Here is a 27,413-nt window from a genome sequence, read left to right as displayed (position 1 = left end):
CTGCTTCAGACAACATTACAGATCAGTTTGGCAATGCAGTTATCCAGGTCAAAAAATTCAAACAGCTTCAAATAAGAAGCTGTAAACATGTTTGTGGAAAAGGAAATTAAGTGCTGTGTTCTATATGATGTTTGGGTGCTGAATCCATTGCTGCTGCTGCATAACAATCTTTAAAAGTTACCACAGATGATCAGCTGCAAGCTAAAACGTTTTAATTGTAAGCAACCAGAGGGCATTTTTTAAGGCAAAAAAAAATTACTTCGCCTTTCATTTGAAGAGATTAAAACAGTTCTGCTGTGGCCTGATGGAAGGAAAGAAGGGAGGTATTATAAACTCATTTCAGGATCACTGCAGCTGGATCTGCACCTTACAGCTAATTTCTTTCGACTTGATACGGCCTGGTTGAAAGAGAATTTTACAAACATGGGACTGGCAGTTCTGGTAGTACCAGTTCCTGTGACACCATGTCACCTTTGATCATCTTAAGAATAAGTTTTTTCTTAATCACACTCATGATGTTACATGTTTCTATTATGTAGTTTGTGCAATGTAAATATAGTTTTATAGTTGAGTAATTGGTTTTATAGTAGACTAATTTAGATGAATGTACAATTGAACTGCTTCATTGCAAAATCACTTGCGTACAGTATACCCATTTTGGAAGATTTGGGGAAATTGAAATTTTTGTATTGGGCAATGCATTGTAAAATACATTTTATAGATTTAAAAACCATGTTCTCAAAATATTTGAATGGCAAGAATTCATTTATATGCTTTTTTGGCTGAAAATACCTTAATAGCCAGTCAGAATCTAAACAAAAATGTCCTCAGATTATTGCTGAGCCACATGGATCACCCGAGGACATGCCCTTTAATTTCCTCAAAGCACCAATACACTAGCCTGATTATCATCGACTTTCAAATCTCTTCAAGACTTGGTCTGACCAAGAGCATAACAATAAACATTTCCCAAACGGCATTTCCCAAACGGCCTCCCTTGGTTTGCTAATGATTGTTTGCTTCCCAACAAAGTGGGAGGAGTTCCCGATTTTGCGGGAGCTCAGAAAGTACTTGCATTGCTCTTGACCTGACTGGTAGCAACGCTGAAGCTGTTGCGTCACTAGGAGGGCACGGCCTGGCTACCAATACACAGACAGTTCAATTAAAAAACAGACAATCCACACAGCATTTTTTTGGACTAACAGTGTCCTGCTAATGTCGCATGTCCAGTGGCATCAATATGCCAAGCGGACACACCTCCCGTCGCATGCAATCGAAAAATATCGCAGCGGGAGAGATGGAATGAAATTTGGGAAGAGTCCAATATTGGGAGTGTTGATGCTCAAAGAACAAACAGTTCTTGACCTGGTCAAATCACAGCCTAAATATCCTTCAAGTGCCAACCAAGATATGGAGAGAAGACTAGACTAGTCACATTCCATGCATGTTTGTTGTTAAATTCATTAGCCTTGATTAAAGACACAACCATGCCTCATGGTAGTGCCATAACTGAGTGAGTGAGTAAAATATTGAGTAGTTTAGTATCTACTGAATGCTGCACAAACAATGTCTATGTTTTCTTTGCAGAACTAATGCAACCACTCCATTGATGGAATAAAGTAATGACTGAATCAATGAATGACTGAATTAAATCAGGTTAACTGTTATCTATGCAGAAACTACATGCAGTGGCTTCATGTTTATAGAAAATAAATGAATGGAGCCCCTCTACTAGGGCTGTGCAATATATCAAATTGTTATCATGATATCAATATTGCTGTCAAACAATATGAAATTTCACAATATCGAATTGAAACAATACTTTTGTCATTTGTCTATACTAGGCTTGGGCGATGTCCCCCTAATTGGCAGCTGACGATGTTTACAGTGAGACGATGCGATGGACGATGACATCGTCGTCGTTGGGGGGGGGGGGGGTAATATTATTTTTTTATTACATTTTTTTTTATTATTATTATCATGTTTCGTTTTTTTGGCTTTCGCTAAGCTATTATTTTAATATATTTGCTTTAAGAGTAGGCCTAAGTCAAATATATTAACAGTTTTTAAATTCTTACAAAAAAAAGTTTAAACCTCCTCCAGCTGCGCTACTATCTGCAACAGAGATGGTCGCTCCTCTGCTGTCTGTGAGAGCGACTCTCCCCGACCGACCCCTCCCCATCGCCCTTCCTGTCTCTCGTGTCACCATCAGCTGCTTCAAGCCCGCTCTTCCAAACTCCACCGCGTGGAAACTTATTTTCAGTAAATTTCGCGATGCAGCCTACTGCAGGCTGCTACTAGAGTGTGTTATTTAACGGCGTAGTTCTATTTCAAGACCAGCTGTGTCACGGCGTTTTTTGCATACCGGTAGGCCTACATAACTTTAGCCATGCAGGGAAGCCCAGAACGTTTGTCAAATGGAAGAGATGAGAACCCACGCGTGCCTTCTCGAGGTTTTTCAATGGCTTTTAGCCCGAGTTAGCAAATTACCCGACGCGAATGTTTCTTAAGCACACGGCGAGACTTTTTAATTCATCAATGGAAACAATTGCGGTGAAGCCACAAAGACGCGGGCAGACATGGAATCGCTTGCGCTCCCTCTTGGCAGTGGGCTAATCAGAAGTGTAGCCTACAATCTTGTGTGGCTACTTCACAAGACATCTCCATCGCGGAGAGATTAAATATTTTGAGTCGAATTTCCGTTAAACATGAAATGGTAAACTGTCGCAATTGCTGAACGATTTGTTGCTTTCACTTTAGACTACTCCGGAGGGAGAACCAATGCCTTTACTCCGTTGTAGAAACTTGGGTCACATAAATAAATGTAGGCAATCAGACACTTAGGCTACTTGAACTCATATGCAGCAAACAATAGTAGGGCTTAGTTCACAAGTTTTTTTTTTATTCCATTGCTTTTTTTTCGTAGCTATAAAATTCACTCTGCTTGAGGCTTGTGTTGATAACCTCGGTCTGTTCAGTCCTGCTACCTGCGCAGTCCGCTGTTACTAAGGATTTTACGGTAAAGTTTCAGTTTATTGCAATGCCAAGCACCGTAATGATGACAATAGCAGCGGCTTCAAAAATACAAATTCCTTGGCATCACGATGTTGGCTGTCCATCGTGATGCCAGCTGTCCATCGCCGATGGACGATGACATCGTCTATCGGCACAACCCTAGTCTATACCGCCCAAAAGGTTGGTTATGCTAAGCGCAATACATTCCCCTCCACTTGAGCCATTGCAAGCACAGAGCAGACTTGGTACCCAACTCTCATGCAAAACATGACTGTGTGTTTCTCTATCTATGGCCCTCCACTCACACTGCTGAAGGGAGAGGAGATTGTGAATTGTTTAGCACAATTATTTGTCTTTAACAGAAATATTGTCTAAAAAAATATCGTGATATCAATATTGACTGAAATAATCGCTATGACTGAGTGACTGCATGAATGAATGAATGACACATCATTTCCCCTGAGGTTGACAGTACACCCAAACACAGCTGCCAGGGCACAATGGGCAAAGGGGAGTCCTATTTTTAAATCCTTGACTGACTGTTATGCAACTCCTAATGCCTGGTCCCCCTGCCACTCTGCCTGTCGCTTAAGTTAAGTGGTTCCCAAACTGTTTCTGATGGGGACCCCCCTTTGGGTCCAAGAATATTTCCTTGACACCCAACCCCCATATTCCAAGCAACAACAATGTTTCTTCCCTATATTGCTCAACTTTAATTTGACATTCACAGGAAATGTAAATAACAATCAGGTGAATACTGTTGCAGAACAATTTATGGAAGGGTTATATGCCATGAAAATATAATATTCATGGTTTTTGCTAACCATCCCCTTCTCTCTATGACCCTCTTGCAGTACCTATGCGATATGTCAGTGTATGCGACCCCCCACCCCCACCCCATAGGGCTTCAGACCCCCAGTTTGGGAACCACAGCGTTAACTGGACAAGAACCTCTGCAGAGGACAATGAATGGCTGAGCGACTGACTGGGAGTTCACTGAACTCTCCCATACAGTACACTGCTCCGCTCCGCTACTCAAGTTTCCTCTCTACCTAATGAAGAAGAGGGTCTCTCCAGTTTAGTGCGGCACAGGGCACACCTGGCTTCACTCACTCGTGGGAATTTCATTTCTTTAAGTAAAAGCAATGACTGGCTCAGGCTGGGGTTTTAGAGTAGACTAGAGGTACAATGGAACGCTTGCCTTCATTGTTCGCTCTCCACAAAAAAGAAATGGAACTTCACACACAGAGACTAAAAGCAACTAAAGAAAAGACAAGCTAGGCTACAGAGCAATAGTAGCAGAATACTAATGAAGTTTGGTATGATGGCTGGTTAGTTTAAGTTATATTGCCCTGACCCAAATGGAGCAGTAGAGACAAAACAACATCCTTTAACTTTAACTTTGTAAACAAATGCGTCCAGTACTTCAAAACAGTCAACACTATGAAGAGTAAAGTACAAGAGAGGTCAAGATATTTTAAGGCAAAAGTAATACGGCATCTCCTCAATTACAATATCAGGTGGTTTAATGAATAATCCTACTGACAGTCATCTTGCTTGTATCCCCTCACCTTAGCTATACTTGTACCATTTAATTAGTTAGTGTAGTTTTTGTTCAGGGTTACAATGTAATCATCAAATATGTGGTTAGGGGCACAATCATATGGTGTGGGAACTCATTTAACCCATTTTAGTATTCATGCAGCTGAAAGATGATTGTCCAACAAATGTTAGAAGCTTTTCTCATCATAAGAGATATTGCATTGGGTGAAATGGATTAAACAAAACAAAAATGGTATACGTTTTGTATGAAACATATTCGACATGACATAGCATACCTCTTTTTGTTCAACAATTGTTTGAGCAAAAGATTAAATAATTCTGTGCTAAGAGCCTATAACTTTCAACAAAAGCTTAGACAACTGTTCAACCGCCCTTAAATTGATGCATAGGCCTATAGGCTTTCATGTGATATTATCAACCTGATGAAGACTGATGTTTTCGAAAACGTCATGCTGCATTCAGTTGCACACATTAGGTTGCAATCATAAAACACCCCACAGAAAGCCAACCCAGCCATGTTTCCTGTGCATTTCCTTCTCAACAATGAATTTGGGCTTAACTCCTTCTAGCCCAGGTATATTCGGCAAGGTATGAAAACAACCTAGACAACGGTGAAGTAGTCTATCAAATATGCCAACTTACCTGTTCCCCAAGGTCGATGGCTATGTTGGTGATGGCCAAAGGAACCAGAAAGCGGATGAGAGGCCAGTAGGAATTGAGGACTTGGTAGTCAACCATGCTCGCACCTGAGTGGTGATTCACAAGGCATCAGCCTTGCGCTTGACGATGTAGACGTGTCTTCCTCGCAGTAGTTGTTGTGTCTTTATAAACTTGAAAGAATGCCAATAACAGCAGGTTTTCTGACCGGCGTGTCTTTGAGACGACGGAGCAACTGGACAATTCAAATGTTAGCTGGCTAGGTTACCTTTCCTCTCCTCCAACGAATACTGCACCATACAAAAGTTATTTCACTCAACTAAACACCGGATTGTAGAGTTTCTGCAGGTAATGTCATTGCTTTTCGGACAATAACATTTATCGGTTACACTAGCAGAAATCAATTAAAAACAACACAGGACGCCGTTAGGAACGAGGGTACTGTTCTAGGCACAGCTTCACAGCAGCATCTGAATGTTTCATGTGTCACTTGACATTTATCCCTCCTAGAGCACGCACGTGGGGCCACACAATACCAACCCTCATGTACGTCATAGCTCTACTGTCATCGTGCTGAGAGTTAAAGTGACTTTAACGTCTCGTCCCTGCGTTCTCGCTTGCAAATGCGTTGTGGATGTGGATGAAACTATATTTTTACTTGTTTTTGAAGCACTTAACAAACTCTAGCTGATTTTATTCCATTGTTTATTTTTAATTGGTCAAATAAGTGTCTGGTGCCATCTAGTGGTTTGTTTAGTGAGTGATCTCCAGGGAGGCTGGTTTTTATGATGAATTGATATGGCCATCACAGTCATGGACAGATTTAGGCCTACTCATTGACAGTAGATATACACTGTCATTCGTTGATCGCATTGATGAAAGAATGTGAAATATTATGCAGTTGTAATGTAATGTAATGTAAGGTAATGATTTCCCCTCACAAAAGCCATCAAAGTTGTGCACGGTCAGTCAGGCGAGAGGTTTCTTGAATCCCCCCCATAGTGACACTCCCTAGTGACACTGGAGGACTTTGTTGTTTTGCACGGCGGCGGAAAACACTGAGGCAAGAGGAAGGAAGAGGGAGGACCAGGAAAGGATGGGAGAAAGTTGTTTGATCTGTACCCCATAATTGTACAATGGACTGCAAAGGCAGCAGCAGCTGATATGTATTATACAGCTCTGGCAAAAATTGAGACTACTTTGAAATGTTCAGTTTTTCTGAGTTTTCCATGGACATGTGTTTGAGTAAAACAAACATTGCTTTTTCATTCTGCAAACTACCGACAACATTTCCTCCGAATTTCGAAAGAAAATATTGTCACTTGATCATTTATTTGCAGAAAACCTCAAATGGTCAAAATAACACATAAGATGCAATGTTTCAAAATCTCAAAAATCAAGATGATATTAGCCTAACTTAAAAACAACATAATTGTAACGTATTGACTTAGGAAGAGTTCAGAAATCAATATTTGGTGGAATAAGCCTGATTTGTAGTCACAGCTTTCATGCGTTTTGGTATGCGTCCATTAGTCCTTCACATTGTTCTTGGATGACTGTATTCCAGGCCTGGTGTAAGAATTCAAGTTGCTGAGCTTAGGTTGATGGCTTGTGACCATCCAGCTTCCTCTTCATCACATTCCAGAGGTTTTCAAGGGGCTTCGGGCCTGGAGTTTGGGCTGACCATATTAGGGTATTGATCTGGTGGTCCTTCATCCACATCTTGATTGGCAAGCTGAGAGGCTGGAGTACTGTCCTACTTTACAAAAACTATCCTCAGCATTCAGGGGCATTGTCAGAATAGAAGGAATCATGTTTTGGCCCACGGTAACTTTGTATGGTGAATCAGAGACGCGCTGTTTGCAAAGATGAAAATGACCGATTTCAGCCTTGCTGAACCACCCTCAGATCATCACTAATCCTTGGCCAAATTTCACATCTAATACAACACCTGGTCATCTAATGGTTAGCTAGAGACCTGAAGAGGTCTACGAACCACAGTATCTTACACCTGCTGTGAAATTTGGCCAAGGATTGGTAATAATCTGGCCACGAAAAGTATGGTAGCTCTTCATCTCCACAGTCCCTTTGCCCAGTAGCTTACTGATCACTTGTACTGAGATAAAGGTTGCAGATATGCAGAGAGATGATCTATAATGGGGTCGTTCGTGTCGACGCAGTAAGATTTTTGCTTGGCAGTGGGCATGCGCACTTTGCCAGTTTGATGCATTGTGGTTAGAACATTCTAACCAGAATGCATCAAACTGGCAAAGTGTGCATGCCCACTGCCTAGCAAAAATCTTACTGCTTCGTCACAAAAGAGCTTATTGGTTCATGCCATCAATGGTGGGGCGGTACCCCATAATAATTCCAGGGTTGCTTTCCAATATGCAACCTTGCGTCCTCCACTTGTGCTTGTGGCCTCGTACCAGGAAGTAATATGTCGTAATGACATCACTGACAACAGCATTATATTTCAATATCTCGCAAAATCTCAACAATAAAGTCATTTTCTCCTTTTCAAATAGGATGGTAAATGAAGAATAGTCCCCGAAAAATTGTTTTGGCTAGGCTGACGGTGGGGAAACTTAATTGTTTTCTCCACGGAGGCGGGGCATCAGCTAAACGTGAGGCCACAAGCCCAAGAGGAGGACGCAAGGTCGCATATTGGAATGCACGCCAGAAGTGGCTCATTATGATGGATCTTGGGATATGTATTCTCTTTGGATGAACTGAGGTATGTTGCTCCACCCATCAACCCTCTTAGCCAATGAACCTGCATTACAAGTTCCCTTAATGAAGCAGGTGAAGGTGATTAACACCAGTCAGTGAAGTGGTGGTGTTTTGCTCTTGGAGTGTTTGCACTGCTTTTCCAGGTTATCAGACAAAACTAAGGGCGCCGGGAGATGTTTTCCTTGCATGATTCACATTCATCAAAGTCTTTCTGAATTATTCAGTATAGACCTGTGCCAATGGTGAACTTAAGAAAGGTAAACAACTCACCATTTCACTTTACCTCATCACCTCACTTTAATGCTCACTGTGGGAATAACTATATTATCAGCCGTTGGCTCTTGTAGATGAGGCACTACTTATTCTATTTCTATTTAATCCTTTGACTTCTATTCATTGTGTCGCTTCTCAAAATGTGCTGCATTTGCTTGATTCTGGTTCTGCAAAAGAGGGTAATCGCTCAGAGATAAGAAGAACACTTACGTAATTCTGACAATTAGCTTTCCAATGTTTAATTTGTGATGTATGTATTTTATCTATAGGCTATATTCACATATTTATTTAGGTGATGATGTAAGAACCAATTCTCAAAACAAAAAATAATCACACAATTGAGGCAGGGTCAACACTAAATAGACAATCCCTCATTCTGTTCAGAATTTTTTTAATTGTAGGCCTGCAATGTGAACCTTAAAATGCCTTTATTTGACATGAGATGACAGGAAACCACTACTGTATCTCACATGTGTGACATATTCTGTCCCATTCAACTTGTTCTTCAGCAATACAGGGTGTCTAATGTTCACTTGTTCCCCTCATAGTGCACTGCATATAGAGACCAAAACAAGGCAACTCGCACCCAGTTCAGTAATCTGTGTGTCAACCTAAATGTCGCTTGTCCAGTCATTGCCTCAGACCTATGGCCCAATTAGATTTTCGTGTCATCATCAGCTCAGAGCTAACCTGGCTCTCCAGATCCTTGAGTGCGTATTAATATGCGACCTTGCCTCCTCCACTTGCGCTTGTCTCCTCGTCCCGCCTCCTGGCCCCTCCTCCGTGGAGAAAACGATAAAGTTTCCCAGCTGTCAGCCTAGCCACAACAACTTTTGAGGGACTGTTTTTCATTCACCATCCCAATTGCAAATGAGTAAAAGACTCTACAATCGAGCTTTTGCAAGATATTGAAATATAATGCTGTTGTCAGTGATGTCATCATGACGAGAAGCAAGTGGAGGAGGCAAGAGGAGGAGGCAAGGTCGCATATTAAAACGCACTCCTTGTATGTTTGTGCTCAGCTTCCTTTAGTACTCAAGTAGCGTATTCAGGCAGACTGAGAACCGTGCCGGTGCCACGTTCCCGCACCTAATCGCGAACCGGCCGTCATGTTCACGCCACAGATTTCAGCGTTCGCGACCCGGAAAGTTGGTTCGCAGCGCGAACTGCAAAATACTAAGTTTTTCTCTGCGAACCGTGGCCATCAGCAGGTTCATCTGGGTAACACAGTCACGTGCAGAACAAGTTCAAAGCACGGTATGAACTTCCTGTATGAACTAGCCTGGGCGAAAAGCCAACTGTTGACTCCGTCAATCAGTCTGGCAAAAGCCATGAGGAATCCGTCTCCGTGGACGGTGGGAGATGGTCTGATCTTACTCTATCATTTAAATTGATTGGAGCTCCAAACTCAAATTGAAACCCATATTGTGCTTTATCAGCATGCCTGTTACGTTATAGCGTCGCAAAAGCATACAAATAAAACGAAAGTGTGAATATAGTTAACTTAACCAATCAATAACAGAGCTCGCGGGTGAGTTCTACGTCACCACTCTCAACTGTTTGATGATTGGCTAAACACCGCGAGAACCGAGCTCGAGGCTTTTGCCAGACGATGTGCGGAGCCAAAATCTTTGGGCGGAATACATGGATGGCGTCGCCAGGCTAAGTATGAACACTGGCGGGTCGCAGATAAGCACTTTAGTGCCGAACGTAACTGGTGCAGGCACCGGCTCCATTCTGGTCGGCCTGAAAGTCCTAAAGGAGCATTTGCACTTGTGGCCTTAGATTTACGGAGTTGTTCTTGGAATAGGGAGGCTACAGGTTTGAATCCTGCATCATTGCTCCAGGGGCTGTAACCAACACCCTGTACTTCTACTACTTTGGATAAAAGTGTAATCTAGTGGAGAATGTAATGTAGTCAATGTTTCATAACATTGGAGTAAATTGTATACATTGTACTGTAGGCCTAAAGGGCAGCCATGGCTCAGTGGTTGGAGCGCTGACCTGTATATCGAGGGTTGCAGGTTCAAATCCCACCCTTACCAGCACCTTTGTCCATAGCCAAAGTGCCCTTGAGCAAGGCACCTAACCCCACATTGCTCCAGGGCCTGTAACCAATACCCTCAACCTAAAATAAGTGTAAGTCGCTTTGGATACAAGTGTCAGCCAAGTGTAATGTAATGTAGTGCAGGCATGCAGGAATGTTGCTTTGTAAATTGCAATGCAAAATCAACAGTAATATCCATATGTAGTCCTGGCAGATCATGGATACAAGGTCCTCCTGTCCTTGCATGTGGCCCTGGCCTCTTGCCTCTGTGTCGGCCCGCCTGCATGGACAAAAGTTGCCATGCCATCATGCAGCGAAGGGATGCCTTTGGGGAGTTTTCACCCATTCAACATCGCAATTGTACATGATAATTGAATTGTGTTTTTTTATGGCACTGTACAGTACGTGGGCCACCCTGGTTTGATTCCAGACTGAGGTCATTTCCCGATCCTCCAGTTCTCCCAATAATATCCTCTCACCATCTTCACTGTCCTATCTCAAATCAAGGCATACAGGTAAAAAAAATATGTTTTCGCAAGATATTGAATACAAATTTATATCATTGATGCTATTGAGCCTCGTATCACAAGGCCAGATTCCGAAAGGATGGGGGTGACTAGAATAAATTGCAGTCCATGTAGCCTGTGACGGAGTCCTGCTGTCCTTGCCTGTGGTCTCTGGTCTTTTGACCCGAGGCTTGACCTCATTGACAAGTGAAGTTTTTATTCAAAATCTTGAAAAGCGTCATTCTGTCATTTGCAATTGGGATTTTGAATGGGAGAAAGCCTCCCCAAAAGTCACTCTGTGCTGGCTGAAGGCGGGGAACTGCAGAGCTGGCTCAGCACTGAGACCAGAGGGCAGAATCCCAATGTTTTCTAAATGGTTCCTGAGGGAACCTTTAGGGCAGTGGTTCTCAACCTTTTTTGAACAAATGCCCCCTTGGCCTCATCACAAGCCTCATAATGCCCCCTTGACCTCATCATAAGCCTGACCATGCCCCCCCCATTAGTATTAAAAAATGAAATGGACTAATGCCCCCCAATGGCATCTAAGGACCACCCCCTTTCAGCTGTATCCTTCTCAACGCCCCCCTAGGGCTCCCCAACGCCCTCAGGGGGGCTGTACTGCCCCCGTTGAGAAACACTACTTTAGGGGTACCTCCACAGTGGCAAAATAAAACCACTTAAAAGTTGGAGGTTCTTCTACTTTAAAGCTCCTAAGGGAACGTTAACGTTCCCACACGGACCAGTTGAGGGTTCTCCAAAAGAACCTTCAGATTTCTACAGGGGTGGACCTATAGAGGTTACCAAGACCCGTGACAAATTGGGGCAAGACGCGTTTAAATGTGTCAGAAACGCCTTTTGCTCCAATCTTTGGCAAATCAAATTCTTGCGCTTGTTAGAGCGTGGTCTTGGTCCGCCAATCCTCGATTTAAATAAGAAAAAACAGACCTAAAATTATTGTTGGGGCAATGACGTCACGTGGCAGTCTCTATTGCACCCACTTGTCAATCAGTCCCAACCATTCAGAGTAGATAACATTTCATGGTCCCAACCAGTCAGCAGACTATAAGTTTCAACCAGCACCCTTTCATTTTCAGACACAAGTACAAGGTCCTCCATATCCGTGTACTTTTTCCCCCCATGTTTTAAACTAGCTAGACAGGAATGAGGGGACAGAATAAACAAGACATAAATGTAAAGTATATGTAAGTATAGGCCTATATGTGTCGACTGTGTTAAGCAATTCAAATGTCCTCTTTTGGGAAAGGCCCAATTAAATTACTTTTTTTTTTTTTTACCAGCCACACCCATTTTATATGCTTTCTGCTTCTTTGTTCTGAAATGAATGTTTGGTTTATTTTCAAACATATTGGTGTTGTTTAGTGAGACGGCTAGAAAACAATCATTTGATGTTTTCATCTTGGAATGTTGTCATTTATTCTTCGCATACTGACCTCAAAATAACCTGAAACATAATCAAGGTCAGAGAACGGGGCTGTCGGCGAAACGCTAGATGGCGCAATGAGCCTACTTTTTCTCTCCCCTCTCTTTCAGTCTGTTTGCCTCATGAATTTGAAATGCTTGGTGACTGCTAACTGCTGGGGGCATAATAGATGTTCAACGCTAGAGTACACTATTTAACAGGTGGTGGCTATGTCATTCATTGGCGGTAGATTTCAACTGAATGAGTGATTGAACACAGCGACTGACTGAGGTTAACATTATTCATTGGGAAATTGATGCATTTTAGTCTGTGCTGTAAAAATCAATTGCGCTTTGCATTCCCCCCCATAACAGATCAGTTTTCATTGATGAGCATGTTGGTTCAGTTGACCATGTATGGACACGGCAATATCAGTTTGCATACTCCTCCTGCTAGGTCTCTGTTCTATGCATCCACTCACGTGCAATTACTCGTAATAACAACATTATGGAACTTGTGGTGTTTGCTTCACGCAGCACGCTTGTTGATCTGCATAATCGAACTGTTAGGCATCGTTTTCACATAATTGAGTACCCCGTCGGCATGTAGATGTTTGATAAATGATGCACTAAAGCGTTTTGCTTTAGTTCAACGGTACTTCAACCCTTACCATTCATTCAAGTACCTGTCATCCGGTCACCACACCCTTCATCTCCACTGCTGCCCCAAACTCAAAGGGGTTAACATGAGAACATGCAACATCTACAGCAAGTCCTGCATTGGAAAGAGAATGCGAATGTAACAATCGCAGGCACCTTAGGTGTTCCCACGGTTGTGCCCTCAACAAGTCCTGCAAGCAGTGCAGTGTGTTGGTGTTACACATAAGAGTTGCATGTGGTGTATTTACTGATTTTGGATAAAGTGTATCCATAACATTTTATCATCACTCCTAAATATCTCCATAGAAAGCATGTGCTTCTTCAGCCAGATCATTGGAGTCAACATTAATTTGCATATACATGGAAAATAGCTTATTTGTTCAGAAAGTAGTTTTTGCATTACTGGATTCAACCTCTAATATTTAGCGCATGCATATTCCTATAATGTGTATTGATACATGGTGGTTATTTGGGTGGTCCCATCCAATACAACTGTAAACGTAAATTGTATTGCCGCATGCTGTAAGCTGTTGAGACAGCTTCTGCATTTCAATGGGCACTACTACTACTACTGGGGAGGGTGGGTTTTGAATGCCGGTTTACTCTGTTCACGCAGTAACATCATGCCCATCGAGTGGCACCCCGCATTTACCTAGAACTACATGCCGTGTCGTGAGTAAAATTCTCTGGTCCCTCCTCCTGGAATTAGTCTTGGGCGTACTCCAAATGTGCATCCGCTAGGAAATAGTCCGCCACACTTACAACATTGCTTACAACCAGCGCTTTGGCGGGAAAGGGCGGAGTAATACACAACCCGGACTTATTCATGTGCCTAATGACAGCGGCGAGTACTTCATTGCGAGTAGCAGGCGTGAGAGGTGAACATTCAGTACACTCAGCTCCAGTACGCGTCGAAGAAGTCGCAGAGATTTTATTGCCACATATGCTGGCAGGAATATTTCTCTCTGGATATTACTCTCTAATTGTGTCTTTTTGGAAGGATTGAGGTTTTCTTAAGGCATACCGAACATTTTTTCCACAATTCCCTCCGTTGAATACACGGTAAGATTTTTTGGTTTGTTAGGTTGGCGTCTAATATTATGTACGTAAGGAATTTCAGTTGAAATAACTATGCCGTTTTTATGCTTGATGTTAAATATCCTAGTGGAATGTCCAAGGTCATATGACTTGTGGTTATGCATTTATGGACAATCGTTTTTGCATTTGGCCAAATGCATGCATTTTCCTTCAACATGCTTCGTTTAAATGCCCTTTAGCAACAAACCGGCTGTTGTGGCTGTACGCCTTCTTGTGCTGTCAGCTGCTGACAGGGTTGCACATCACAATGTTGTGTAAATGCAAATAGTTATGTGTACAGCATTTGCATGGATATTGCAACTAATACGTAAAACTGAAATTGGTTGATGAGCTGCTTATTTCTACTGTCGACCCCGACCCCGATTGTCTTGGCGACCCCTAATTACATTGCTTGGGTTATAGGAAACTCCACTACAACTCGAAAGAGATGCAAATGGGTGTTGCAGATAGTAGACGTCAATGTAATGTTTTGTTTTTTTTATGTCCTAGGTCGCCACCATGCCGCTAAATTCAAGTTTACCGAGTAAAAACTACGACTACGAGTACGACATGGTTCAGCCCTACTTCTATTTCGAAAACGACGAGGACTTTTATCACCAGCAGCAGGGACAACTTCAACCGCCAGCTCCCAGTGAGGACATTTGGAAGAAATTCGAACTGCTGCCCACTCCTCCTCTATCACCAAGCCGACGACCCTCGCTCTCCAGCCTGTACCCGTCAGGAGACCACTACCCTTCGACGGCAGACCAGCTAGAGATGGTATCCGAGTTTCTCGGCGACGACGTAGTAAACCAGAGTTTTATCTGTGACGCAGACATCTCCAAGTCCATCATTCTCCAGGACTGTATGTGGAGCAGTTTTTCTGCTGCTGCCAAGTTGGAGAAAGTGGTCTCCGAAAGACTTGCATCGCTCCAGGCTGCCAGGAGAGAACCTTCCGCCAGCGACAGTTCAGACAGCAGCATTAGTAGATTGAATGCGAACTATTTGCAAGACCTCAACACCTCTGCTTCGGAATGCATTGATCCTTCGGTGGTCTTCCCTTACCCACTGGCAGAAAATCCTAAGCCCAGCAAGGTGACACAGTTGACAATCCTGTCAATGGACACTCCTCCCAACAGTGGCAGCAGCAGCGGTAGTGATTCAGGTATGTTTGGTTTTTAAACTGTTTTTATACGTAATATATTCATACACATTTATCTGGACCATTACCATTTTTGTTTTTAAACGAATGTACATGGCACTGTTCTCATCTATCGGCTGTCTGAAATTGACTGTGTCTGGCTGGCGGGGCTTTCAAACGGGTGTGTGTGTGTGTGTGTGTGTGTGTGTGTGTGTGTGTGTGTGTGTGTGTGTGTGTGTGTGTGTGTGTGTGTGTGCGCATTTGCAACATAATCTCTCCATTGAGAAACTGGGGTAATATCAGTCACGGGTGCCCTTGATGTCAAGGGTGTAAAGCGTGAAAATTTGCACTACTAGATGATCCGTAGCCTGCGAGTGGTGGTAGTTGCATAAGCAGAAGCTCCCCCCGCCCCCGTCGGCTCCCTCCCCATCCCCGAGCCCAGCCAAGCCAGCCACTGCTATGTTCCAGCCTCTAGACAGGCATGAACTGTAGGCTAGACTGTAACACTGCAGTGTTCAAACATCAGCTGAGGAGGAAAAGGGGGCGGGGACTGGAATGCAGAGATTTTTTTTTTCCTTCTCCCCTCTCCATCCAACCACCCCTCCCACCCTACACAGAAGTGTAAAGAGGAAAGCAGTTTTAACTCTTCCAGTTCCTGCTCCAGTTTAGTTTTGCTTTTTCATGTTGTTGCACGTGATTTGTTGACATATTAACTGATGTTTCTTCTTCCATTTATGTGTTTACAGAGGATGATGACGATGAGGAGGATGATGATGATGAGGAAGACGAGGAGGAGGAAGATGAGGAGGAGATCGACGTGGTGACGGTGGAGCGGCGACAGGCGGTGAGGCGGAGCGACTCTGAGCCCTCCTCGAACCTGCGGCAGCACAGCCCTCTGGTGCTCAAGCGCTGCCACGTCTCCACCCACCAACACAACTACGCCGCGCCACCCTCAACGCGCCACGAGCAGCCCGCCGTCAAGCGTCTGCGTCTGGAGACGGTCGGCGCCGGCAACGGCAGCAGCAACGGCGGCAGGTCAGGAAGGCAAGCGGGCGGCAGCCGCAAGTGCACGAGTCCACGGACATCAGACTCTGAGGATAACGACAAGCGCAGGACTCACAACGTGCTGGAACGCCAGCGACGTAATGAACTCAAGATGAGCTTTTTCGCCCTGCGGGACGAGATCCCAGAGGTGGCCAACAACGAGAAGGCGGCCAAGGTGGTGATCCTCAAGAAGGCCACAGAGTGCATCTTCAGCATGCAGACAGACGAGCAGCGGCTGCTCTCCACGAAGGAGCAGCTCAAGAGGAAAGGGGAACAGCTCAGACTTAGGCTTGAACACCTACGGAACTCTCACATATGAAATGGTCTTGATGACCTGAGGGACTATTGAGAAACGCCGAAAAAGACACTTAAAGAGAAAAAAAAGATGTTCAGCTTTTTTTACGCAGGTTTAAGACTGTTGCTCTGTATAGTTGTGATGTTGCATGCAAATGCAATTTTTTTTGTAATTTGTCTGATTTTTTCCATGTTCAACTGCCTCAAAGTTTTAAAGAAGTGGCAAAATTTAATAATTTGTATTTAAGTCATTTATTTTTATTAATAAAATATAAAAATAAGGCCACCATTGGTGTGGTCCTTAAAATAAATAAAACTGTTTTCTATGTTTTTGTATATAACGAATTTAATATTTCATAAGAAATGTATTTTTTTTTGGTCTTGATTGTGTGTGTTTAAAACTTTTGTTTCACTGTTATTTACATGTTCCGGAAATCAAATACATTTCTTTCAACTTAACTCCTGTTGCCAGTCTCCTTGTCTCATTCAGTGAAATTACAGTGGATTCATTGTAACCAGTAGTATTCTTTCATGGGCTTTATAAGAGGGATTTACATTTCTCTCACATATTACATTACGATAGCCCTACATCTTGCATAACAGGACTACATGGAGGAAATGAATGCAAACAAATGAGCAGTGGCATACGCCCAGTGAGTGTACAGTAAGCATTGGCCCTTAGCCATGAGTTCATGAGGCCACATAGAGTTCAATCTGCATACGTGCAGGCACATGCTCAGATGATCCTGGGCTGAAAGCAAGTAAATACTTTTTTAAAAATAAGTTAATTAGCAGTGTTGGTGTGCCTGGGTCTCCAGAGCTGCATAAAGAACTCATATGATAAGCAGCATCCCTAATACTTCATTTTTGTAGCCTCTCTCTAAGGATGAGAGGAGGGGGGGTAGCCTATTTTGCATTCCAGGCAAATCTCTGTTGTGACATCCTTGCAAGATGTGATGAAGGCATCTTGACATCTAGTGTATATTTATTCCCCAGCGCCTGTCGTGTATTACTTGCCTTATACCCCCATTCCACCCCGTGGAATATCATAGTCTGATTAAAGTCAAATAAATTATCATTTCAAGCGCAGGAGGCTGCATCTGTCAGCCACACCCTCCACAGCCCACACCTACCTCCCCAGCCATGTGGTGCAATAGATTGGTAGGTAGTGTGTCTGAGACGACGCCTGTCTCGAATTTACCACTATCCAGACATCACACGAAATCGCTAGTGCACTATGCACGCACAGACAGAAGATAAATACGAGCCCGATGTGTTGCCTATGGTAGGGCGACGGCAAATCACTGCAGACGCAGATAACTCCCCTTCCACATGACGCTCATTCCATCAAAGGAAGAGCGCATTCGGCAAAAAAAACCCTCTCCTCAACCAATGTAGCCGATGTGTGTAGCTGTATATGTTCTACGACCAGACATCCGTACACATAGTCTTGGTTTTCCATTTTATTTCTCGACGCACTCGCCCGCTTCATCCATTTCTGCGGCTCTGTTTTGTCTAGACCAGCACCATCGCAGTGGAAGCGACGCGCTACAAATCCGTGACGTCACACACTGTATCTGACTGTATGCAGAACGTTCCGCCGAGCGCGTGCTCTGAGCACATGGAAAGGGGGTCGAGATTTAGCGGCTATATGAAGTGCAAGAATACAGCAATAACTTAACCCTCAAAAAAGGAATATACTTTACCATCACGCATGACAAAGGAACATGGGTAAGGACCGTCTGTATTTCCCTGTCCTTTATGCCTTTCTTATGCATGTGTTTTTGATAGACACACTTGCTCATGGGAAAAAACTCCCATTTACCATTAGGCGGAATAAATTGATTATTGCTGCCAAACGGGTTCATAGTACTTTGCTCATCGTTTGCCTTTGTTGGTGTTGCTTTTGAATAACAATGGCAGAATGCATTAAGAAACCATTTGTTTAGCAGCTAAGCTAACAGACAGGCTATTGGTGAGATGACATCTTGATGTAGGCTACCTGTAGATTATCCACGTGTGTGATATGGAACAAAGCATCCAGTATTTGTATTGACTTATGCCTTTATGCATCAGACAAGTTGTATTGCTGTTCAAGAGGTTTTGAACTTGGGCATGCATTTGTTTAAATTAACATATTTTTCATGACTACCTTGTAATTTATGACATTTGTCAGGCAAACTCTTTGTAATTATTTTTTTTGCATTTTAATGTGAATGATTTGTAGAAGGTGAATTTATTGGCAGAGTATTCTCATTGCATTTCATTTTCTGTTTCAAATCCTGAATTTATTTGACAAAATGCTGTGTATTTTTTAGGTATCTCCATGTAATAAGTTGTGTTACAAAACAGGTCTAAACAAAGAGCATCAGCCATATTGTGCACACTTGAACATGTGTTCCCTGAGCCTCAAACAGCCTGTAACCTCTGATAAAACCACAGTCATGTGCACTTGTCATAAAGGTGCAATAATTCTATAAAAGTGTGATATTTACCTGCTATACCCATTAGTGCAACTCTGGCTACAGCATGTTGATAAATGCAATATATAAAGTGTGGAGCCATAGTCTGTTTGTCATACCTTTTCTGCATTCTCTTGTAGTACGAAAGACATGTCGACATACTGGTGTTAAGGCATTTTGACAATTTAATGCATATCTGTAAGGCTTTTGAAATAAATGGACTTGATAACGCCGGCCACATGTTTGTGTAGCTTCTATTTGTGAACAGTCACTTGTCTGTCTGGTGTCATAAGCAGTAGCCTCTTATCTCTGTGCATTAATTCGCTCATCGACAGATCTCAGCACATGATAGCCGTATTATTATGGAACTGTGTTCTGCAATAATGTATGATGACTGCCTAAAACACTGAATTATGCTTTGGTAAGTCCTCATGAATCGAGTAGGGTTGGGGGGGGGGGTCTAGGGACTGTCGATGGCATAACCCTGTGTGTGCGTGTGCGTGTGTGTGTGTGTGAGAGAGAGAGTGTGCGCGCGCAGGGATGTCTGCGTGTTCAAGGTGAAGTCCTTCGCCCTCCTGCGCCCCCTTAACCCCCAAGGTTTAGATGGGCTACATGCTGTCCTGTCCTGCGCCCCCTTAACCCCCAAGGTTTAGATGGGCTACATGCTGTCCTGTCCTGCGCCCCCTTAACCCCCAAGGTTTAGATGGGTGACATGCTGTCCTGTCCTATTTCAGGGTGCTGGTGACTGAGGCAGCAGCCACAACAGCCTATTGCTCCACGGCTGTCAGTATCAGCTCTTCAAGTCGTCAGCACAGCGGTCCACGCAGTCCAGAGAGAGCAGGTTAGGCTGAGAAGTGTTCTAGTAGCCTACGTGCATTTTTGGGGTAAATACACTTAAATGCTAGGTAGGTAGTGGTTTTCTTGAATCCATTCTAAGCGTTCATATGGCCGTGATGGACTTTGTGAGCTACCGTACTACTTGCGCCTGCCTTCAGAAATGGTTCAAATGGTCCAATGGTTCAAAATATACATCTTTGTAAAAGGGGGGAAAAAAAACGGCGTCTTAAATAACCAGTTGTCAAAAAGTTGTCTGCCACAGAAGTGTATCCAGCGGGCTGTTGCGTAGGCGGCTGAAAGGACATTGAGGCTGTGTGGAAATCCAGCAGCTAGCTACAGTGCTTTCCAGTCTTCCTCTCTTTCCCTCCCTCTCTCTCTCTCTCTCTCCCCGTCGCAGCCTTTCTGTCTCCAGCTGAAACCTGAATAAATCAGAGCTGTGAGCCTACCACCACGCCAAGTCACACACACAAACATTAACACACCACCACATACATACAGACACAGCGCGCAAGCGCACACACACACACACCCAGCCCCCACTCCACACACATTCAGTACTGTACAAACACATACACACTCACTAGCAAATACTGTGCACACTACACACACACAGACACACACACACACACACGGTCCATGCACAGTCCATGCACAGACACATGTGAACAACAGCCCGGCTGTTTCTCGTTCTTTGGATGGCGCTGCGCAGGTTACGTAATCCGCCTGCTATTGGAGCAGGGGAATCATGCTGAGCAAAACTTAGTGGCGGCAGATGTAGTCGCATAGACACGGCAGAGCTCATATGTGGTGCCGCTCTCTCTTTACTCAGACACTCACTCACTCACACACACAAACACACACACACACACACACACACACACACACACTCGCAGCAGCCTTGGTGGCCTGCCCTGGTTTTACCTCCAGGGTTCTACCCATATCCTGCTGACATCATGTGCGCCTGCCTACCAGCAAGTTGTGTGTTTGTGTGTGTAGCCACAACTCTCACTTTTCTCTCCCACTACAGAACACAAGTTCCTTTCAGTGTGTGCCCCCTCTGCAACTTTCAGTTTTTGTTTTTTTAGACTCTTTTGCAGTTTTTTGTTACGTTATTGTATCAGTATTTGATGTTTTTTCTTGTGTTCACTCCTTTGGTTTTGATGTCATCCCTTCCCTGCCTTCGCTCTTGGAATTCCCCGTCTTCATCTATTTCTCTTTTTTTCTCCCCTCTGCAAACTCCCCCAAAGTATTTTTTTCTCACTCTTCACATTCCCCACGCTCCCTCCCTCGTTCCCTCGTTTTCCATCAGACTGCGTCTGTGTTTTCCTTGGCCCTGTGCGGACCGACGGAGTGGGCTCTGCCAAGCGTACCACCCCCCCTACCCCTACCCCTACCCCATACCCACCCCCCTCCTGCACAATGTAGCTGGTTTGTACGTAGGGGCCGCAGAGGCAGAGCCAGCCAGCCAGGCAGCGCTTTAGGAAAGTAGAGTTGTGGAAAAAGCCAAGAGGCTGCCCTGATTTAAGCACTTAAAGAGTCAAACTTTCAGTGGATCAGCAGCCAGGCGCTCCTACACACACACACACACACACACACACACCACCACCACCCCTCTTTCGTAAGGCCTTTTGGTCACAGGGAGAGAAATCTGAGCCTTGCAGCTTGTGCTGCTGTGTTGTCAAAGGCTACACACACACACACACACACACACACACACACACACACACACACACACACACACACACACACACACACACACAAAGTCTTTCTCACATACAAGCACACACCTCCTCCTCCCTTGAACAGCTGTTCAGCAAATAACTTTCTTTTTTTGCCCTCTCACTTAGAAGGAAGGATGAGGATCAGTGAACCTGAACGAAGCAAAACAAAAGGTTCTGCTTTTTTAAATGCCGACTATAATATCATGGCCCGTTCTTTTACGTAATTATATACAATATTACAATACAGGTGTGAAATTACACAAAATTAATAGGACAACTTTTGCCTTCAGTTCCAGCCATTGTTATTGACTGGCATATCAGTAAACAAATAGTAGCTGAACAGATAACAACAGCCAATCTCTCACTCTATTAGGTAACGATAGAGATGTAAAGACTGTTTGAAGTCTGAATGTGTAAGTGTGTGTATTTTACTTTCGGCAAAGGTCCTTAATAAAGGAAGTGAAAGTGCAGGGCAGGACTGTATCACAGCACAATACGGAAAGGTGGACCTTGTTTCGGATTGAGCAATATGTTGCAATAACATTTCCTAACATTTTGTTCCATTTTTATTGCATGCTTTTTCCCGGCTTCAGGGCCTTTATTCAGACTGATCAGTATGAGAGATGATATGGCAATAGGGAGAGAGAGAGAGAGAGATGCTGAAATATTGGGAAATGACCTCGGGTCAGACTTGAACCCGGGTCCCTAGCTCAATGGTATGGTACCCTAGTCCAGTGTTTGTCAACCTTTTTTTAGTCGAGGCACCCTTTCAATTTATGAAAAATCTCAAGCCACCCCAAACCAACAATCCGTAGCCGATCCCACACAAGCTTACAAAAGTAACACATTAGGAGACGTCACACAACCTACGTTCGAAGTTGCAGCTTTATCTCAGACTGGCTATGTGTAGGCCATGCTGGGGCGACCTAAATTTACTTTATTGTGTGTAAATGGTAGATGAAAGATTCCACTGACTAAGCATTAATTTTTTCATTAAGACAAATATGTATTATATTACATAATTTATTTATTCATTTAGGTCAATTTCACATAACGTCAGCCACGTTTCCGCGGCACCCCTGAGGGGGGTGTGCGGCACCCCAGGGTGCCACGGCACCCTCGTTGAGAAACACTGCCCTAGCCCACTGACTCACTGCACCCCCTTTTTTTAAAACCATTTTTATGTTTATGTCTAATGGTAATGTGAATTTTATAGGTATTTAAAGGTTGAAGTCTTTTCTTGCACAGTAAAGGGATAAATCCAGCAGGCCAAAGTTATAGTGTGTGCGTGTGTGCGTGTGTGCGTGTGCATGTGCGAGTGTGTGTGCGTGCACATGCATGTGTGTTTTCTCTCAGTTCTAACCAAAAAAGGGCAAGGCCACTTTGTTGTGTCTCGGCCCTTTAAAAGAGACTCAACAAACGCACAGTCGGCCTCATAAAACATGTCCAGCAACACCAACAAGTCACACCAGCAGCAGGCCTTCAACTCTTTCGCACCGGGCCGCTGACAGCTATGGCGGGGGCCCAGGGCAAAGTCATCTGAAAGGCCCCCCACCCCAACCAATACAACATAATCCCTGCTTCCCTGCACCCAATACATGTAATGAACACCCAATTTTGGGGGGGGGGCTTCTTCCTGGGCCCAGGACAACTAACCCATTTGTAAACACCCCCCACCCCCCCATCGGCTGCCTGGCTCGCACTCTCACTCTCTGTCCTTCTCTGCTCCGCTCTTAACAAAGCTTTCAAAGGAGCGAGGATACTGGGAGTCGGAAGATATTTTATCTCCGCTGTGCACTCGAGGTCCCCGCACTCCCCGGCTCGAATTCCGAGCAAGTCTGGAATGTGGTGGAAGGATTTAAACAAAAACACCAGTCTTTAAGCTGTGTGTTAGAGAGAGTGTGTGTCTGTGTATACTCTGTGTGTGTGCGCGCGCGTGTGTGTGTGTGTGTGTGTGTGGTGTGTGGATAGGGTGGGCGGGTAGTTTCCAGGCTTTCCCTGTTTACACTGTTGTATCAGGGCCTGTTATTAGTTAGGAGTTTTAATGCTTTTTCAGCCCCAAATGAGAGGGCGGCGTGAGAGGAGGGGTAGAGTGGAGAGTAGTGGAGTGGGGTAGGGGTGTGGAGGGAAGAGTATCTCAGGATACTAGCCTGATAAATGCAGTCAGTCTGCTGTGCCGGGCGGTCACAGGCACGTCGAGCCTGGGTATTATGTAACAACCCTCAACCCCCCCAAATACATCCCAATCCCCACCCAAACAGACACACACACACACACACACACACACACACACACACACACACACACACACACACACACACACACACACACACACACACACACACACACACACACACACACACACACACACACACCCATACACACACATACACACAGAGCCCTTTAAACATCCCTAATTATTGCAGAATCGGGCCAAAGGCTCATTGCTTTGCAGTGTGAGTGGGAGAGAAACACGCTCCTCCTCAGTTTGTCTTTGAAAAGAGGAAGTGAGAGGGAGCCGTATCAGAAAGTGATACTTGAGAGGTCAGGGGGTTTGTTGCTTCAGGTGTCAAGGTTGTAACAAGTGGCATTACAATCCCAGAAAAAAATCACAACATGTCATATTGTTTTTGTTTTAATAATGCACATTTATTTACAGATTTAGAGATTTGATTCCTGTTAAAGGTATTAGGGAGGAAATTGAGCCGATGACGAACAAGCCGATCATGATCTATCAGGGTGAATCAGTGTCTTCCTTGTGAGTTTATCTAAGGGTCAGGGACATTTGCTATCTGCCTTGACCTTTTATCAAACGTGGCGTAATAGCAAATAGTAAGTGTTGAAGTGTAGAACATGTTAATCAATCCTGAAGGAGGTTAAGGACTATTCTGCAAAGTGCCTATCTAGTCTGTCTTCTTTGGCCTTCCTTGATAACAGGGTACAGACACAAACACACTCGCACACACTCGCGCACACACACACACACACACACACACACACACACACACACACACACACACACACACACACACACACACACACACACACACATGCACTGCACACACACACACTTCATTTAATACAGTTAAAGTCAAATTTGTTATTGACACATTTCCCATATCCCGCCTATGTAGCAACAAGCCATGTGCCATGTGCCATGTGCCATATCCATCTACAATTGTGGTGACGATAGAGGTTGGATAAAACCAGGAAGTGGGGATAACCCAACTTAACTGATCTGGTTTCAGGTGTGACAGCCGATTATCCTGACTCATATCAATTAGGAAGTTGAGGATCACCTGTCGGATAGCAAGAGATGGCCTACAGTGAGAGCTGAGAGAGTTTGGCGGTGTGGTTTTCGGGGTCGGCTCATCATCCGACAGCCACACACATAAGTCAGACAGTAAGCCACACAGGAGCTTTCATCCGACATCCCATTACAGATATGCGCAACGCTTAGGCTACTGGTGTAGGTTACATGTGGACACGTCTTTTCAGGCAAAAAATACGCACACAAAACCATGCTTTTACTGACGGTTAGTAATAGGAATTGTTTTGGTTTGGGCATTATTTTACCTTTTGCAGCAAAAACAATTGTATACTCACAGAACATGCCTACAAGCTGGGTAAGAAATTGTTTTGGTTTGGGCGTAGTTTTAATGTGTGGTCGGACTAATAGGATGTCGGACTAATAGGTCTCCTTTTGGAAGACAGATACGCACTCAGAGGTCAATTATCTGACTAATCGGATGTCTGACTAACGAGCTGTTGAACCAATGACATGGAACCAGATTTCAGGTAGGCCTATACAGGTTACAGAGTAAAGCAAAGTAAACGACGTCCTACCTATGTTCAGAACATCATTCATCAACCTGGTGTGCATCTGGTTCCTTTGGTGCCCTGTGGTATTTTTGGGATGGGTTTGCATTGCATTGCATTGCAGGTGTTCAGAGACCTGATATAGGGAAGAACCAGGAAAATCGTTGGTTCATAGTGACTTCATAGTGAAGTCAAAGCCTGTAACCATTTGGTCCAATGATGGAAGCTTCCTCAGAGATTGGGGTCACGATGGAACGTTTTGAAGCATTGGGACACATTGCATGGATCACTCCAGTGATCTCTGTTTTAACATTTGTGTGAAGGATGGTGTCAGCTGGACACTACGTAGGAGCCCTTAGACAGCACGGTGTTACACCATCCCAAAACAGCATATCTGACTTGAGTGCTTCCTAACGCTTATTTCTCTTGAGCTCTTTAACAGAGCCTGTTTAAATGGCTCCAGCCATGTCAATGAGTAAATCAGGTGGCCCGTGTCTGTCAGTGTGTTGTGTCATGTCATCTCATCTCATGCCATGCCATGCCATGTCACTGGATTTAGCAAGCAGCTGCCGCAAAGAGAGTCCACTGCCAGCAAATGCCTCATAGGAGAGCCTCCCCCCTGAAAGCAAGTGGGATGGTATGGGTGCAGCAAAACAGCTGATGCATCCTGACAGCCCCCCTCCTTGACAAATGGTGCTGGAACAGCAAGCCCTTATGTAACCTGGAAACTGATTTACTTTCCAGACATTATTTTAAATTGGATTCTTTGAAAGAAGTAGAGGCACCAATCACACAGAAACCGTTCCTGGAACTACCAGGCTGTGAGTGCATTCGTCAAGTCTGCGTGGTGCTTTGTTTTTTTTCTCTCTCCTGTCCTTATTTACCACGGAAAGGGGTGTATGAAAACATGGTATTTAGCATCAGATGGAGGGGATTTTGCTCGTGTTTTTTCTAACACTCCCTCGGGGCTGTCATTGCATGGGCTATAAGCAGATCAAATCCCCACACTTCCTCCCCTAACGCCCAATAAAAGTCTAAAGGGATCAAACATTTTTTTTTAATCTTTAGAGGCTTGACTTGTGGGTTGAGGAGGAGGGAGGGCTATAGGCAAGGCGGGGGTTGATATTGTGTTGTGTTGTGTTGTGTTGTGTTGTGTTGTGTTGTGAGTGGTGATGGAGAGGGATGGCGTGTGGTTGTCTGAACACGCTGAGTAGACTGTGTCTGTGTTGCTAGGGGCACGGGAGGGGCGTTGAGGCATGCTGTGTAGGGCGGGTGGGCACACAGGGCAGTGGTTGCGTTGTGTTGTGTTGCGCTGCGCTGCGCTGCGTTGCATGCTGCCTGGCACCGCTGATCCCTTCATTGGCGTGCTATGTTCACTGGCTTAATTCTGCTCTTTAAAGCTTCAGAGCTCAGCACTCACAGCCAAAGACTGAGAATCTGCTTTTTTATTGTTGTTGATATTTCAGTGGGTCACAGAGTATTAAATAAGTGTAACTGGAGGGGATATGTGTGTGTGTGTGTGTGTGTGTGTGTGTGTGTGTGTGTGTGTGTGTGTGTGTGTGTGTGTGTGTGTGTGTGTGTGTGTGTGTGTGTGTGTGTGTGTGTGTGTGTGTGTGTGTGTGTGTGTGTGTGTGTGTGTGTGTGTGTGTCGGAGATATAGGAAAGGGGGTTGGGGGTGACAGACGTTCCAAAGATGGCTATAAATGCACTTCAGCAGTTATAGGAAACAGATACGATGGACAGGGCAAGCTGAGCTGAGTTTAGGAGAGTGAATGGGCCTTGAAACACGTGTCAAGACAGCTGGTCGGTCAGAGACCCCTTTGCCCCTGCTGTGTCACCCCCTCTCTCTCTGTCTCTCTGTCTCTCTGTCTCTCTGTCTCTCTCTTTCTCTCTCTCGTTCTCTCTCTCTCTCTCTCTCTCTCTCTTTCTCTCTCTCTCTCTCTGTCGTTCTCTCTCTCTCTCTGTCGTTCTCTCTCTCTCTCTCTCTCTCTCTCTCTCTCTCTCTCTCTCTCTCTCTCTCTCTCTCTCTCTCTCTCTCTCTCTCTCTCTCTCTCCAGGCCTCACTCACAGCCAGCATGACTCACTCAGGAGTCACTACAACAGGAGCAGAGAGGTGACAGCTGTTAGGCCCCTTTTTTGTTGAAG

General features: G+C 44.4%; 2 protein-coding genes and 1 long non-coding RNA gene across 5 annotated transcripts in view; 2 read left to right on the top strand and 1 right to left on the bottom strand.

Annotated features, from left to right (window-relative positions):
- Positions 1 to 5,691, bottom strand: part of ankha (ANKH inorganic pyrophosphate transport regulator a) — a 33,232-nt gene extending 27,541 nt beyond the window's left edge. For both annotated transcript variants that reach the window (XM_063207059.1, XM_063207060.1), the window contains exon 1: positions 5,221 to 5,691. In XM_063207059.1, the coding sequence (XP_063063129.1) occupies positions 5,221 to 5,316 (96 nt within the window). In that variant the 5' untranslated portion in view covers positions 5,317 to 5,691. The remainder of the gene's footprint in view (positions 1 to 5,220) is intronic.
- A 2,376-nt stretch (positions 5,692 to 8,067) lies between these two features.
- On the top strand, positions 8,068 to 16,723 carry myca (MYC proto-oncogene, bHLH transcription factor a). 2 transcript variants are annotated; one of them, XM_063207057.1, is made up of 3 exons: positions 8,068 to 8,225; positions 14,461 to 15,115; positions 15,838 to 16,723. In XM_063207057.1, the coding sequence occupies exons 1-3, from the start codon at positions 8,208 to 8,210 to the stop codon at positions 16,452 to 16,454; spliced, it is 1,290 nt and encodes a 429-aa protein (XP_063063127.1). In that variant the 5' UTR covers positions 8,068 to 8,207; the 3' UTR covers positions 16,455 to 16,723. The 2 variants fall into 2 exon arrangements, with proteins under 2 accessions (XP_063063127.1, XP_063063128.1); XM_063207058.1 differs by lacking the exon at positions 8,068 to 8,225 and adding an exon at positions 13,745 to 13,935.
- Positions 16,724 to 18,003: 1,280 nt separating this feature from the next.
- LOC134455771 (uncharacterized) overlaps positions 18,004 to 27,413 on the top strand; it is a 45,405-nt gene continuing 35,995 nt past the window's right edge. The window contains exons 1-2 of the long non-coding RNA XR_010036155.1: positions 18,004 to 18,160; positions 19,626 to 19,732. This is a non-coding gene — a long non-coding RNA (uncharacterized LOC134455771). The remainder of the gene's footprint in view (positions 18,161 to 19,625; positions 19,733 to 27,413) is intronic.

Source organism: Engraulis encrasicolus, chromosome 9 (genome assembly GCF_034702125.1).
Source record: "Engraulis encrasicolus isolate BLACKSEA-1 chromosome 9, IST_EnEncr_1.0, whole genome shotgun sequence".
NCBI classification, from domain to species: domain Eukaryota; kingdom Metazoa; phylum Chordata; class Actinopteri; order Clupeiformes; family Engraulidae; genus Engraulis; species Engraulis encrasicolus.
Note: the sequence above shows the minus strand (reverse complement) of the source record. Positions and strands in the feature narration are given on the sequence as shown.

Excerpts from the sequence above, each read along its gene's own strand:
- myca (XM_063207057.1), top strand. Across the intron at positions 15,116-15,837 it reads CAGCAGCGGTAGTGATTCAG|AGGATGATGACGATGAGGAG; the intron begins GTATGTTTGGTT and ends ATGTGTTTACAG.